The sequence below is a fragment of the Passer domesticus genome, chromosome 1 (assembly GCF_036417665.1).
Source record: "Passer domesticus isolate bPasDom1 chromosome 1, bPasDom1.hap1, whole genome shotgun sequence".
NCBI classification, from domain to species: domain Eukaryota; kingdom Metazoa; phylum Chordata; class Aves; order Passeriformes; family Passeridae; genus Passer; species Passer domesticus.
This window is the reverse complement of record NC_087474.1, coordinates 138112467-138129178: the sequence shown is the minus strand read 5'-3', so window position 1 is coordinate 138129178 and position 16712 is coordinate 138112467. Positions and strand designations below refer to the sequence as shown.

The 16712-nt window shown below is 42.0% G+C and overlaps 1 protein-coding gene across 5 annotated transcripts in view; it reads right to left on the bottom strand.

Annotated features, from left to right (window-relative positions):
• LOC135282303 (neural-cadherin-like) overlaps nucleotides 1-16712 on the bottom strand; it is a 56084-nt gene that overhangs the window by 3825 nt on the left and 35547 nt on the right. For 3 of the 5 annotated variants that reach the window (XM_064391940.1, XM_064391947.1, XM_064391955.1), the window contains 13 exons: nucleotides 14908-16525; nucleotides 12899-12992; nucleotides 11942-12126; nucleotides 11139-11371; nucleotides 9864-10141; nucleotides 7942-8156; nucleotides 7521-7652; nucleotides 6543-6666; nucleotides 5541-5673; nucleotides 5278-5458; nucleotides 2279-2445; nucleotides 1357-1621; nucleotides 324-504 (listed from right to left, as the gene is read on the bottom strand). In XM_064391940.1, coding sequence (XP_064248010.1) covers nucleotides 324-504; nucleotides 1357-1621; nucleotides 2279-2445; nucleotides 5278-5458; nucleotides 5541-5673; nucleotides 6543-6666; nucleotides 7521-7652; nucleotides 7942-8156; nucleotides 9864-10141; nucleotides 11139-11371; nucleotides 11942-12126; nucleotides 12899-12992; nucleotides 14908-16525 — 3806 coding nt within the window. Of the gene's footprint in view, nucleotides 1-323; nucleotides 505-1356; nucleotides 1622-2278; nucleotides 2446-5277; nucleotides 5459-5540; nucleotides 5674-6542; nucleotides 6671-7493; nucleotides 7653-7941; nucleotides 8157-9863; nucleotides 10142-11138; nucleotides 11372-11941; nucleotides 12127-12898; nucleotides 12993-14907; nucleotides 16526-16712 lie in introns of those variants that run through there. The other 2 variants (XR_010348554.1, XM_064391959.1) reach the window with 2 other exon arrangements.

Here is a 16712-nt window from a genome sequence, read left to right as displayed (position 1 = left end):
ATTGTCATACAGAGGACAGACCAAAGCTTTTGCAATCCACCTTTTATCAAAGGACATTTAATTTTCTCACTGGCCTTCTGGTGATCTTCTCACCATGGAAAAAAGGTGGAGTAATTAGTAATTTTTCTGCATATCAGACTTGCAGAGAAAGGCAAGTCTAGTCCATGACAGGAGATGAGATGGAAAGAAGAATTTGTCCTCGGAATGGCTCTCTCTGGCCAGCAGCCACAAGGAATTTCACTGTTAGAAGCAAGTTGCCTGCTCAAAAGTGGAAAGAAAGACCTTCCCAGCCATCCCTGGATGAAAACAAAAGCTTCACATACCGGCACTCGTATTTTCTCCAAAGGTCTACACAAAGGAAGGGGCTGTAACAGGGCTGGCTGCTGCAGGCACTGGAATGGCACCCCATGGTGACCCCTTGCCGCCTCAGAATTAATCCGAACTCCGTGCTCCTGCCCTCCACGAGGAGCGGCTGGCCATCCAGCTGGACATCGCGCATACAGCCTGCAACAAAGCACAGGAGCATGCACAGCAGCACGTTCAGTTAGTGACTTCCCCACCTCAGCCTTGCCCCAGCATATAAGTGAGAGAACTTAGAGCATTGAAAGAAACTTAAAACATTGTTTAAAAATATCCTTATACTCCTCAGGTTTATTTTAGGTGAGCTACAGAACACGTGTCTATTGTGCTCTGGTCAATCTACAGATTGTCAATACTTCTCCAGGAGAGCTGCACTGTACCAATACCACAGTTCAGCAGGACAGTGCTATGAATCAGAATAGCTCCACTAAATTAATCTAGATTTAAGATATAATCTTAAAAGTGGGGCTGAATAAAAAGCAACAGAATGGAAAAAACTGTCTTCTTGTTGAATGACAATCTCAAAGTCTCAGGACTCAACCCCTGGAAATAGAGAGAGCACGACAAATTGCCTTGTAATTCTTTCTCCTCCCACTGAAAGTTGTGTTGGCTGTTCCTTAAATCCTTCCAAGACGAAAACAGGAGTGAAGATCACACCATAAGTACATTGCTTGAGGCATGAGAAATCCTGATGTAGTAGAAGTGCCCCTGCCAGAGGGTTTGGAACAAGATAATTTTTAGGACCTCTTCCAACCCATTCTATGATTCTATGAAAAAATTGAAGTGCTATTTTTTTAATATTTACAGGAAATCTCATGTCTTTACTAGAACCAGATACAATGGCACATAGGGTTGAACATTGAATTCCCCAGTAAAGGAAGGGCATAGTAATCCATATGGGAATTGTTACCGGGGTTTTAGACTATCCAATACACTTGAAGATAGCCACTTTCAGGCTTTAATTCCCCCCCATTAGGAATCCATCATATCACTTACCTTGGAAATCACTCTCTGAATGACTGGGAAGGCGGTTTCCTAGCACGATGCTTGCCCAATCCATTTCAAACCATCTATTCACACCCAAGACAGAGGTGACTTCTTGATCCCCTCCACCACCGTTAACACGCAGGGTAAATTCATTGTTGTAGCGCTCCATGGTCAGGAGAACCCACTGGCCATTGTTTATACGTAATGTTCTCATTCTCAAAGAGTGATTTTTGTCCCCCAAACTGAAGTTAACACTAAAGAAACCCTCAACCACCTAAAAGAAGATGATAAAGACCTTTAATAACAGAAATGCACTTCTAAATGTTATTACACAGTCCTTCCTCAAGAAATGGATGTGAGTTTTTAAAATTGAAATGGCACTCGTATTTTTAAGTGCTTTATTCCCAGATAAAAGTTAACACAAGAAAACTTCAGGTGCAAGAATTATCAACTATTTTTTTTACAGGCCATTCTTCTAACTCACATGAACTCTTTAATCAGTCTCCTCCCTACTGATATCTACCTCTAAGTCTTCCCAGCTGACCCTCCTGTTTCAATTACAATAATTAGCCTCTCTCTGGCTGGTATAGTCCACAAAGCTTTTTTCAACAGCAATAAAAATACAGAGACAAGTTTCACAGAGAGTGAGAGATAGAAGCCGAAGGAAAAAGCAAGCAGGACAAGCAGAACAATGTTCTTCATTCACATGCATCACATGAACATTTTACGGGCAGTGCAAACTAGAATTTATGCCATGAAAGAGTAATACTGAGAAGGACAGCACAAATGAGAGTAGTAACCCTCATATGGAAAATTCTTGCTCTTTCTTACACAACAGAACAAGTGTCTTTAATCAGAAACTGCATGTTTTTCTCTTGCTGAGGTACTCCATGACAAACTGAGAGTGCTCAAGCAGAGCAGCTCTGCTCACCTCCAGTCGGATGTATCCGTTCCCATCCGCAGAGGCCAAGCTGAGAAGGGTGCTGTGGGAGATGCGCGTGCGCACCAGCAGCTGGATCCGCGTGCTTCGAGTGCTGAGGATGCTCCTTGGCTCATAATGGATCCAGCTGTCCCTTCCAAAAGCCCATTCTGGAAGAACTGAGCACAGCACACAAAATCAAAGGGAAAACCTCAGAAATGGTTGCTCCTTCAGATTTCTGCTCTTTGAGAATTTACTAGCTCTGAATGTCAGAGTTTTAGATCTTAAGGAATTTTGGCAATACAATGAAGCATCATGGAAAGCAACATCTGTCCCACTTCAAAGGCAATTAAGAGAAAACCAACAAATCAAGGATTCAGAATTTAGGCAGGAAAGGAACAATTAGACATTGTCTCTTGCAGTCTGGCTGTTACAAGCTATATGTTCTACCCAATCACTCCTACACTGTGCCCAAATCACTTTTTTTTTTTTTAAATCTGAAGCATATTTTCCAGTAAAGTAGCTTATGTTGATCTGAAAAATAGAAAAACCAAACAACTCCCAAAAAAAACAACCAAAGAAAAGAATCAAATATTTCCTTCAAAAATTTAGTCCCATGGTTAAAACCCCCACTGTTAGAAAATATGCACTTCCCATTTCAGTTGGCACAAGAGAAAGCCTCAGGGAAAGCACAGGATTTTTTAACTACAAAGGGAGATTAAGTTAGTGTTTACTATTTTAACTATTTAGTGTTTACTTTTTTAACTATTTAGTGTTTACTAATAATTAAAATATTACTAAGTGTAATAATGTTTACTATTTTAACTGGGGAAAATGCACTGAAATTTGTTTCCCCATCCCTCTAGGAACCCAGGGTCCAGCACAGAGTTTGATGACGTTGCACTGCACACTTCCATGGAAATCAAACACCACTAAACTACCCAGGCCCTGATGCTCTTGCAGAGAAGGCACCTATTTCAGTCTCATTAGCTAACAGCAGTTCTAGATCTGTTTTGGGCCAGGCTTAGTTGAAAAAAAGAAATTTCACTAAATAAAGTTCAAGTTAGTTAGCAGACAGGACAGACACTGGGTCATCCACAGCTTATCAGATGTCAGTGTTGTGCAAGTAGAAATCCAGAGTACCCAGCTCATCCTGGGGCATTTAGTTTGGTTCCCAGGACATGAAACATCAACTGATCAAGACACTTAATTTCTGCACTCTCTTCTCCTTTCACTGTTTGTCTTCTCTCTTTCCTTTCTTGAGGCATGTTTTATTTTCTCCTCTAGGTTTTCCCTCCCACATTATTTCTCTTAACCCTGTTCTTTCTTGTTCACTGTCTCTGCAGATACAGGTTCTAGCTGATGAGCAGGCATGGGTTTTCCTGGGATGCTCCAGTGACTCCTGTCCTCAGCTGTCTGCTCCTTGGTGTGAGCATGTCACAGTCATTCATAAAGCACCAGCTGCACACCAGCATTTTGTAGCCCAATATATAGAAGAAGCTGGTGCCAATCAAAGTTTTTCTGTTACATCAGGATATGACTTACAGATTTTGAACAATTACTTGATGAGTCCTTGGTTTGTCCCACAGTAATGAGGGGTAGAACCAATACAGCAGCTTGGCTTGTGAAGCAACATTTAAAAATAATGCAAAACAGAGTGGGATTTGAATCCAGGCAGATGTTTGTAAACTGGTATATCTGTCTGTAATACAAATAGCTCAACTATATTAACCAATTTTTTGGTCATTATGAACACCTTAAACAGTGAATGCTCCAGGCCTAGACCATGCCAGTTATAATTCCAGTCCTCCCCCTCATTGGACAGACAGGGCTTCCACTGAGTAATTTACTGTCACACTTTTTAAGTCTTGTGTGGCAGATGGAGAAAGAAGAGAGGGTCTGGCTGCCTGCATAGGGTATTATTGTTCTGGATACAAGAAGGAAAATTGGGTGCATTGAGCTGAAAGGATATGTGTAGTGCACCATTGTCCTGTTCATTAATTCCAACATGCTGATCCAACACTAGCTTGCAAGCACTCATTTCTAGCTGCTCTCTGCTGCTCATCCTCACCTGTAGCTCACTCAAACTACAAGACTGAGGGGGATAATTCTGTTGCAAAAAAAGCCCCCAGAGTTATGATGCACTGGTGCTCTTTACAGACTGTTCTGATCAACCACATCATTTGTACCTTGTACCTAGAGGCAGGTGAAGTCCCAATAAACATCTGTCACTCACTTCTGATTCCTGCTTGGCTGATGAAGATTTTAAGATATAGGGGACAAAGACAACTTTAAGTGTATTTCCCCTGTACCCCGAACATAGGTGTGGGCTACTAAGAGTTAAATAATTTATTTTCTAAGTTTTTGAATTGTGCTAAAATTTTCCAATTTCTTACAACATTGCTGAGGTTTTCATTATCCACCATAGGATGCTTTTGCTCTCTGATACATATTTCATGCTGACTTTGTACAGGATAACACATTTGTTGTTGGCAGCCTGATATTATGCCCCCACATACACCCACTGCTGTGGTCTGGGGGCATTGCTCAACTTGCAATTCTTCCTAATGACAGATGCAAATGCAATTGTCACCCTTTTACAAATGGGAAATGGGGTCTGAAGATAACAAGAGAGTTATGCCCACAGGTTTCACATGTTCATTAAACTTTATTTTGTGATCAGCCTGAGCAGAGGAAAAAGGTACAAGGCAGAATATTTCCCTTTCACCATTGAGACATAAAATGGTGACAAAAAGGACAAAACACTGTCTGACCACTTCCCTACCCTGCAAAATAAAGCATAACCCTCATCTGTATCATTATATTTATTTAACAAGAGTTAGTAGGATCTTTACATCTTTGCAGATCTAAATCATTCCTAGAGCACAGCATGCTGTTGTTATTCTATTCAGTTTGAAGTCGTGGCAGTATGACTTTGAACACTGGAACAGAGTGTCTGAAGCTGTTCCCACAGATCCTCACCACAAATTTCTCCCTAGAACTTGCAGTACCTTTTTCACATGCTAATCCAGCATATCCTGGGGAACAGTCACAGCGGAAGAAATCCCAGCCACCAACACATTTGCCATGGGTGCCACAGGAGGCCATCCCACCACTCTGACACATCTCATCCATAAGGACACAGCCAGGAGCACTGTTCAGGGACTCTGCAGGGTGCTCTAAATCATAGACCTGGAAAAGGTCAAAGCAAACCATCACAGCAGGTGCTTACAATTATCAGCAGTAAACCCAAAAGTGATCTTTGTGGCCCTACCTTACTGTCAACGATGACGTTGCGTATGCAGCCCACAAACCCTCTGAAGTGCCTTTGGGAGTCACGGTAAGGCAAGGTCTTCTTAACTCCACCCAGCTGCAGGGGCTGATGGCCACTGAAGAGCTTTCCCATGCTGAAGAGGAGGGAGAGAGGGAGGGAAAGGAAGAATTAGTGCCATACAAAATACAGCTTGACTGATTTCACCACCCCACTCCCACCTTTTTCTGCAGCTCTTTTGAGTAGTTGTGTTTCAATTTTTTGTTGTTGTTATTGTTTTTTGTTGGGTTTGTTTGTTTGTTTGTTGCTGGAGTCGGCTGTCAGTTGTCTCTGCCTTAGCACGGGAAAAGGTGGTTCTGGGCAGGCCGCGCTCTCGAAGAAGGAGTCTGGACTCTTGCTTTTCGGTCTTGAGTTGCATTTATTGCTCCTTATCTACAAAGTTTTTCTGTCTGTCCAGCTGAGGTCTGATCAGCAAGACAGCCAAGGGCACTCTCTCCCGCCCACGGGGCGGTTGTCTCTTTTATAGTGAAAACTACGTATTAGATATTTACCTTTAATTTCTAATACTTTCTGCCCTTGTTGGCAAGTGCACTTTCCCTATGAACCAATCCACACATGCCAACATCATCCTGAACATGGATGCCAAGGAGAAGAAAGAAGAAGGACAGGGCACGCCCAAATTCCTCCATCTTAGAACCCCTGACCCCCATGTACAGAATCTCTGTACAACATACAAAACCCCCCTGTACAGTGCTCCAAAATTTTTCCCTTCACCTTGTGATTCCTACTTAAACTTTTGTGGCCTGTAGTTCTTCATATAAGATTAGCAATTTGCTCCATAAATTAAGATCGAATTTTCAAGTGTCTTTAGCTTCCTGCCAAGGTCTCCGAGCCCCTGCCAAGGCTTTAAGACATCCAAGGCATCCAAAAATGTTGTAGGTCCCGACAGTTTGTTGTGGGGTTTTTGTTTTGTTTTGCTATTTTTTTTTTTGTTTGTTTGTTTACCTTTGAGATCCCACAATCTCTCCAGAGGCTTCACAGGCAGACAGATCCATTTGGGAAACCTTCTTAGTGACACTGCCATTGTCTCTAACTGAGACATTCATACAGTTGTCAAGAATCAGCTTCACTTCCTAGAAAAAGTCATTATTTAAAACAATTATATCAAGAGATGTGCATATATTTTAATTACATGTTTTCTTTCACTTAGCAGAAGATAGAATATAACTAGCAATTACAGTGCAGGAAACTTTGTTCAAATAATAAAATACTCCACATACTAATCTAGAAAGTATTGGTTATGGCATGTAACTAAAGAGCCACACAAAAGAAAGATCTGACTCTGCCATGACCATGCCAAATCATTGGCATGGTAAAGGGAGCATAGGACATTCTTGGACTTTTCTGCAAGATCACAACACAGAGAGATAACCTAGCAGAGCAGAAGGTCTGTCAGGCTGCATCCCAAATCCTGACCCTCCCTTCAGCTTGTCTTATGTGGGAGAGAAGGGGGAGCCTAGCAGATGCCTTCAGCAGTGTTATATCAGCAAGATATTCCCTGTACACAAAAGTGCATCTACCTCCTTTGTGCTACACATCTAAAGTCTCTTGGTGAGGCATGGCTTCTCACTCAGATAAAGTACAAATATTTCACTCAATCACATCAGGAAGAATTTAGCCCCTGGATTATCACAAGTCTGTTGTCTAAGCAGCAGGCAGGATAACTAAAGAAAGGAAATAGCATGGCCAGTTTCATAACTGTGTCAGACTTCTCCAGACCTTGTTTTGCTTCACTGCTCCAAGACTAAGAGGATGTCCAAACTAACAAACTCTTCTACCCCTGCCATTTCAGAGATGATGGAAAATTGATTGATTGAGTTCTACAGAAGGGAGGAAGGATTTGGAAGGAATAGCTAGGTACATGAGTAAATGCTAGGTACATGAGTAAATGCTTACACAGGACTGCCTGTGCCATATTTACACTTGCCTTTCCATCATTTATAATTTTAATATTGTGCCAGCGGCGATCTGCAACATTAACTTTTTGTGACAGCTGCAGGAAAAGCTCACCAGAGCCGTGGCTCACGGTCAGCGACGGGACACCGCCAGAGAGTTCTGCAAAGGAAAGACTCTTATTGGATATGCAGTAACCATGTTCCCATTCAAATGAAGTTGAAATTGCTATTGTAGTTAAATCTTAGTTGGAGAAGGTCTTTAGACAGCTTAAAAAAAGTCCAGCTTCTAAGAGTGACACAAATATATGAGTCAGGCATACTGGCAAACTATTGTGCTTTCTCCTTATTCTCCAAAATTAACTTTCGGAGCCTCTTTAAAAATAAAAATCCCAAAGCTATGAATCAAGTAGAACAAACACATAAACACAAATACTTTATAAGGTGCTAACCTAAAGCAAGGAAGTTTTCCTGTTCTCCAGACTGCCCTCGTGCTGCTGGTCCATGGTACAACAGGAGGCCATCAACAACTTCAGTGATAAACTCTAAGGAGATGCGGCTCTCAAAGCAAGGCTGAAGAGGAGGAAACCAGGCATAGCCATGGCCTCTGAAGGTGTGTTTTGTCTGCTGGCAGTCTGGTCCATGAAAATTTGCAGGACATTTGCATCTATTTAATAAAAAAATAAAAGCAGATATCCACCATGCAAGCAGAAAATGCAAAGTTTCCCTTCTGAGAACAGGACTCATTTCTTTGAACACAGGACTCCATGTTCCCTAGGCCACAGTACAGATAAAGCACCAGCAAAACTTCTGTCAAAAATGTTTTGACTTGTTTGGATGAACACAATATAAATTTAGTCTAAATTATAATATGTCTCTGCAAGGATATTCCACAGAATGATGGACCTGTTGTAATATATAAAGCCCATGAAAACCTCTGATATCTTCAGCATAAAAAAGGAAAAACTTGTTTTTCACAAAGTTATCAGCTTGTCTGAAGACTTTGTAATGCTGACAGGAAAAGCAAAGGAATCACAGAATCACAGAATGCCAGGTGGAATGGGCCTCAAGTATAATTTGGTCCAACTTTTCTTGGTGAAAGAATGATCTAGACAAGATGGCCTAGCATCCTGGTAATGTCCATTGTTGGGTAAACGACCTCCCAACCGACCGACCGACCAACCAACCAACCAACCAACCAACCAACCAACCAACCAACCAACCAACCTCTCTGGGGAGATTAATGCAATGGTTGATTATTCTCATTGGGAAAGAAATTCTGCTTGTGTCCAATCAGAGTCTCTGCAGGAAGGGGGTGGGAAGGTCATATCACCCAGAAAAAGTGGGGTGTGGCAGTCACAGACCTGGACCTCTTCACTCTTATTGCAAGATACTTGCTAGTTTATTTCTTTTACACTATCAAACAAGAGACTCAGAGTTCTTTCCAAGTTTTTTTCTCTGTAGAAAAAAGTAGCCACAGTATGATAGTAACAGAACCTGTAAATGGGAAACCAAAGGAACAACAGAAGTGGGCAGAGGGACAGGAAGGGAAATAGCTGGGCTCCTATTTCTTAGTTTCTGATTCCTGTAGATTGCTCATACTTTTGAGAGCAGAATGATGGGGGTAGGATGTGGGAAAAGATGACACACAAAACTACTGAAAATGGAGCAAAAGCAAAGAAACCTCAGAGCTGAACAAATGATAGGTGACAGAGCCTACCTAGAGTTTCTAGGCAGCAAAATTTCCCTGTCTGATTATACCTGAGTAGCAATAAGAGCTCTAGCATGACAGGAGCTTCTGCAGCTTCAGTCTGAGTCCTGTCACCCCCACCAAGGGTGCTATGAAGACACTGGCCAGTGTTTCTGCTTTCCTATATTGGGATGATTATTTTTAAGCAAACATGCTGGAAGCCACATTCTGGAATAGGATCAAGCTAATTCTGAGCTAGTACAGTCCTAAATTTTTTTTTCATCTTCATACTATATTATCTATGAGATCTCATTTTTAGAGAAGCAAATAAGGCAAGAAATGTGGGGAAGAGGTTATTAAGTGGTGTAAGAGTTGTGATCAAAACATTTAACAGCATTAAAATGTTTAAGGCAGGCTGCACAAACTAAGACCATTTTGCAGGGTGGCATTAATGGAACTGGTGCAGCCTGGAATGTTCAAGGTTTTCCTGGAAACTATATTGAAGATAAAATAGATGTACTTGAGAACAGAGGCTCTTTTGCAAGACCCGTGTGTGAAGTATAACAAAACTTAGATTTGCTACAGTGGGAAGACATGAAGTGATGGTTCTGAAGCTTCAACTCATCCTCCTTACAGTCTGCACTACCTGCACTGTTTTTGCACACCTTATGAAGCTTTACCAACCTGTAGCCCAAATCAGTATCCACACATGTTCCACCGTTGAGACAAGGGTTTGTCTGGTATGAGGAGCAGGAAAGATGAGGATTCTCCCGGGCAGCACAGCCACACACAGCATGACTCAGGACCGTCACAGACACCAGTGAAACACTTCCAGCTGTGGTGATGGTTGGTACGTGGTTCTGTTCATGTTTACTGATGCATCCGCTGCTGTGAGTGCAGTCTGCAGTCACACATTCATCAATGCCAGCCTGGGTGATATTTATGTCCAGAATGCTTTCCAGCTGAAGAAGAATAATTAGTTGCATTCATCTGACTTTTCCACTGAGTTCACTAATGACAGCAATGGAAAGCCCAAGTCTTATTTATTTTCAAAACTGGTTGCTGTGCCAATTCCTTCCAATGTCTGCCTCACTCTATACAGCCAAAGGCAGCTCAGTCTGGCATCTGTTAAGGCCAAACCTTGGTGTAAGTCAATTACAGCATGAATAAGCATTTCAAGGGCAAAAATACTGTCAATACTCATTAGGGACTGAGTGGATAAATTTATTATCACTAATGGTTCTGATGCATTATTTACACAGCATCTAAACTATATTTTTAATCTGAACTTCTGACTTAAAGATAGTGGGAATTGGCACTGGATAGTGAAGAAATATCTTTCCTGGCAAGAATGAGTTGGTACAGGTCTGCACCAACATGTTTCCAACAGAGCAAATAATTTCACTCTTTTCACTGGTGGTTTTGTTGGGTTTTTTTTTGCTCGAGGGAAAGGAAATTTACTACATTTTAAACATATATTTCCAACCTGGTTTTGTACTGGAGAGTGGCTCTTTTACTACTTTGCTTTTTTAAGTCTAGAACCTTGAAATGTTTGGCTGGTTTGGGAGTTTCAACTAGGGAACTAAAAATTTAAACATTAAGGCATCATGTAGAAAGGCAACAGCCAAACACATTCTTTATATAGTATTTTACAGTCTTTTCAATAGGAAAAACATGTTTACAGTCCTAAAAGCATATTGTGTTGAGGCCACTTAATATGTATTTAGAGTCTGGCTTTCAGAACATTAGTATTTGAAACTTTTAGTGTAAGTGCAAAAGGGTTGTTTGATTTTACTGATTTAAACTCTCTATTTAAAACTATCACACATTACTCCCTCAATCATTCTAATTGTTCACATTCACTAGGCAATGGGCATTGTGTGCCTACTGTGTGCCCATTGTGTCTGAAGAGACACAATAAGAAGGTGCTGTGGTTTCAAACACAGGATGGATACTTACCCAGGCTCTGGAAGCTGCTACATTGCCATTAAGTTTTTCTGCTTTATAATAAGGTGGACCATAAACTGCAAACCAAACATCAACCCCTCGGATTGGACTCGGGCTATTCAGTACACTGAAAATGTGAACATTTTCCACTTGAACTGAGATAATTTCTGAAAGCAGCTTCTTCATCTGGTAGTATTTACTTTGTTTTTCAGGGGTCTGGGATATGAACTCCTCTGGTGTGATACCTGTAACAGCAGTTGAAAACTTGACACACATTTCTTGCAACTGTTGTAGCAATAAAAGAGAGGAGCATCACAGAATAAATCATAAGGTTGCAGAAAATTGACTCAACTGCAAATTCAGGAGTATTTTCATTTTCAGGCTCTGAAATTTTCTGTGCTTACTTCTTCTAAACCTGTGTGTTCTGAAACATTTTAGACTTTTATTAATTTCCAATTTTTATTTTTCAAAATTATTTTTTATAATCAGAAACACGTAAAAGAAGATTTTTACTTTTCCACAAAGATTGAAAGAATTTTGTGATTTGCAGGCAGACACTTGTTCAAATAAAGTTTTTCTTCTGAAATATAAGTTGCTGGTTTTTTTTAAATTTGGTATAGAAATCAGACAACTTTTCCTTGCTATCTTTCTTCTCCATAGATGTTCCTTCACATGCAGCGTCAGAGGACCATGCAAAAATGCATTTTCAAACCCTTACCTGGAAAACTGTTAATTTTCATCCTACGTCTAAGAGAATTCTAAGTATCACAGCAGTAACATTGCAGACATAGACTGTACTGGAGCACATTGCTTACCTTTTATTCGTACAGAACCAGCATTACGGAGGGCATCATATTTGATTTCCTTCACTGTAACCTTTACAGTGGAGATAACATCTGGCCAGACTCCATCAATGACTCTAACTCTTATGTTGTATGTTCCTGGAGGGGTTCCTTCTTTAATAGTCAGCAAACCTGAGTTATCATTAAGGATAAAGTACCTGTAATAAGAGTTAAGCCAAGGAACAAGCTATGAGAAGTTCAAAAGCTAGGTACTAATTATCATCACTGATGGATTTTCTGAACCACTTTCTATTTATCAAAGAAAGCAGATGTGTTCCCTCATGAAGGGACAGAGCAGAACAGAACTTTATTACATTGTCTCCTGTTGGGTCCTAATGACTCTTCACCACTGTATCATGAAGGTTTTGTCCTGCTGCTGGGCTGTATTAACTGCATAGGAAGACTAAAGCTGCAATAGCCATAACTTTGGAAACACCGCAAACTCCTAGTGTAGATACATTCACTGAGAGTGACACCTCTGTCAAAACCTCTGAGTGGCACATGTACATCTGAGCCCCAGTCACAATCCAGACACTCCCAAGTCTATACATCTAGTATAAAAAAGCTCTTGAAACCAGTGGTGACATGGGAACACCAGGAGCTTGGATGAAGGAATTTAGAAGTTGGTAGGTATGTTTCCTGTAGCGGCTCACTGATACCCATTGTGGGTATGACTGTGAACAGGAATTTACAATTCTGGCCCATGAGGCAATGGGCAGCAGACTAGTTTGGCATGCAGTGTTATTTACTGCAGCCTCACACTCAGAAAGGCTTTTGGAGATCTGCACACAGAAGATTTTGTCTAACCAACAAAATGCTTTTGCACTCATGTTTTCAAAAAAAAAGTCAGTGTAAGTACTTGCTGTCATTTTGTGTGTGCTCAATTTTCCCATTAAAATTTATGCAACTCCCATTTTTCTCTCCAAATACCTTGATGTTTTCCCTTCAAATTGGTAGATTTTGCGATCCCAGTCATCAGCATCAGGGGCACTGACCTGGCCCAGTACAGTCGTGGGGAGAATACCTGGAACAACATAGCACACAAGAGGCACAGTCAGACCTCTGACAGGTACACAAACATGTACTGGTCTGAGTACATGTGTCGTAAGCCTAAGACCTCTACAAACATAGTTGTGGTAGTTCTCGAGAGATATGCACTCTCAAGAGAGAAGCATTTGTGGTTTGCAAATGCCAAATGGTGCCCTGCTTGTCACATGTTTGCTGTATGACTACATAGATTTAATTCTACAGGTGACTGCAAAGAAAAGCAATAGGAATGAAAAAAGAAAAGCCACCTCAGAATTTTCACTATTGTTTCTGTATTATCCAACCAACTTACAAAGTGGTTTAGACAGGGATTGGTGTTTGGCAGGACAAACAACCAAAATGCAGACTGGATGATAAAGGGCAAAACCAGTAGCAATTACAGCCAGATAGAAATTACAGCAAGATAGAGAAGATGTCCAAAATACAGTGGCCAGGCTTATTTTGAGTAAATGGTGAGACTAGGGTGAGGTGGAACGCAGCATGTATTCTGCTTGTTTTGCATCCTCTCAGCAAAAATGACAAATGAGTATTTTCTGGATTTACAAAACTTACTTCTGAAGGAAAGGTTCCTCCTTACTTCTGAAGAAAACAGTTATCTGAATTTATAAACCTACTGAGTAAAGAATCAAGGATAGACAAAAAGGATAAATGCGGGACTTCACCATATGACAAGGAGCAGCACGAACCCTGACAAGGGAGGAACTGAATGCAAGGAGAGAAAACTGTACCTCTCTGGCAACTGTGGCAACATTCACTGGATATTTTGCAGGAGACAGTAAACAGGGTGCCCTGGTGTTCGATTCCCACAGAATATGAATGTAACATACAATGTGATAGTAGCCTTTTGATTCTGTGTCTCCTTTATATTTTAGTTAATCAAAGATCGAAGGTCTAGAATAGTCCCTCCCAGAAATTAACTGATGTACCGATGAAAGAAGCAACTAAAATGGAATTCAGGCTTAATGAAATGTTTGGTATTTAAGCTGCAGGTGGAGTTTCTCAGCAAACAGAAACAGACTTGGTTTCAATTTAACAATAAGCTGAACTGGAGTAATCACGCAACAGGCAGCACAAGGTTTCAGTACAAATAAATGTGAACAGCATCTACTCAGAAGTAGTTCCTAATGTGCCACAACAATCTATTTAATGTGGTATCAAACCATATGACACAGAGCAGAGTAGAAGAGGAAGGAATGCCCTGAGCCAACATGGATGCAAGCACCCCAAAATATTTTTACCTGTGTGTTTTATTTTCCTGATGGGCTTATTATGGGGGACACCAGATCACAAGAATACTGCTGCCTAATTGCCAAAGCAAGAAGGGAAAGAAGGCTTCTCTCACACTGCATGCAGCCAGCATTCACAGAAAATTCCCCCATATAACAGCATCTGTCAGCTGAAGATTTAGATGAATGTTTTAGCAGTTTAGATATGGGTTCAGTTTAAGTGTATTCACTAAAATTCAATGCAGTCTGGAGAAGGAAAAAGGTTTAAGGAGGAGAAAAAAGGTTCTCAGCATTCAGACTCATAATTTCTCAGCAACATTATGAAATTCAGTAAATTTTTCTCCCCTGACATGTTAATGCTGCTGAAAAACTGTATCTGAAACCAAGAGACCATTACTCAGGTTTGACAGAAAGGTGCCAAGAAAAGCAGCCAGTTATGCTCCTTCTTCAAGGCTGGCTCACTTTCTTCCACAAATCAAGTGGCCCAGGGATCTGTGCCCCACATACCTACTGTTCTCTGTTGGGGTTTAAGAAACTTCAGTAGCACCTCAACCAACAGCTTACGTGGAACAGGACAGAGTCCTCCTGTAAAACTTAAAGCTGCCTCTTTTGGCCTTATGTCACACTTGGAAGCAAACACTTGGAAGAAAACAGGGAGTGATTTACCATCATAGCTGTAAATGAGACACTCCATGTAGCCAGCAGAATGCGGGTGGTCATTTTGGTCCCCGATGTTCACGGTGAGTGTGTTGGTGGAGCTCATGGGTGGGGTGCCGCTGTCTGTGATCAGGATGGGCAGGTAGAACGTCTTGTGCACCTCCCTGTCAAAGGTGCGCAGTGCGGTGAGCCCGGCGCTGCCGTTGTGGAAGTCCTGCAGGCTGAAGCTGCCCAGGCTGTCGAAATCGCTGAGGAGGCGGAAGGAGAAAGGGGCTCCGTTCGCAGCAGTGTCTCTGTCCTTGGCATACAGCAGGGTGGAGGTCTCATTCATTTGGACAATCTGTGGAGAAGCTGTGTTTTCCCAGACCACCGGGTTATAATGTGCCTCAAACTCTGGGCCATTGTCATTTACATCCTGCAGAGTCACTAAAACAGTGGCACTGCCAGTCAGAGGGGGCTGTCCCATATCAGTGGCAATCACAATGAGTTGGTACTGAGCCACCGTCTCATAATCCAGCAATCCTGCAACCATCAGCCACCCATCACTAGCCAAAGAGAACTGGCCACCTGGATCAGACTTGTTTAGCAGGTGGAAGGAAAACCTCCCATTCAGGCCAGAATCCAAGTCAACAGCAGAAACCTGAATAATTTTGGTGCCAACTGGTACATCTTCCCCAAGTGCAGCCACTTCATAGAACTGAGGATAGAAGACAGGAGCGTGATCATTTGAGTCCTCCACATAGATCACACAGTGAGCGATGCTGAAGAAATCCATGTCCTCTGCTTTCACAGTCAAATTGAATACCCTCTCATGAGGCTTCTCAAAGTCAACCCGTTTGCGTAGTCGGATAAACCCACAGTTGTTGACTTCATCTGTCTCTATGGAGAACTTGCGGTCATTGTCCCCATCAACGATGCTGAATGTCACCATGGCATTTTCTCCCTCATCTCTATCCACAGCAGACACCACTGCCACCTCAGTGTTAATACTCGCATTCTCGGAGACAAATGCTGTGTAAATCCTTTGTAGGAAGACTGGAGCGTGATCATTCACGTCAGTCACCAAAATAGTGGCGGTGCCTGTCCCAGTGAGCCCTCCTCCATCTCTGGCCTCAACCACCACTAGGTATTTGTCTTCCTTCTCACGGTCCAGGGACCCAAGCACTGTAGAGATGGTGCCACTAACTGAATCAATTGAGAACAAGTTCAAATTAATTTCGTTTTTGACGTTCTGAATGATACTGTATGTTAGCACAGCATTTATACCAGCCTTGGGGTCATCGAGGTCCACTGCTGTCATTTCCATGATGGGAGTGTCAGCCGGAGAGTTCTCAGGGATGTGGCCTGTGAAACAGCCATCCGACACACAGAGGAAAAGGGGTGCGTTGTCGTTCACGTCCCTCACCTCTATGATCACATCTGCAAAGCCAGTCAGGCCCTCTCCGCCCTCATCGGTTGCAAGGACGAGAAAGCGCCACGTCGATCGCTTCTCCCGGTCCAACCTTCTGTGTGCGCTGATCTCACCTGTGCTCTCGTCGATGCTGAATTCACTGCTGGCTCCCTGTCCGTGCAGGGAGTAGCTAATGGCATTTTGATCTGCTGCTTGGTCGGGATCCATTGCAGAAACCTGGAACAAGCCACAGCAGGCAGGTGTTTACGTTAAAAAAAGGGAAATCACAGCTCTCTTATCAATGGCAGCTGCTACAGTGCAGAGCGTGAATTTTAACAGCAAGCATCTGTTGGTTTGAGTCATTCAAGTACTCTTTCAATAAACACCAGTCCAGAGAAACAAAAAGAGGATGTTTCCACAGACT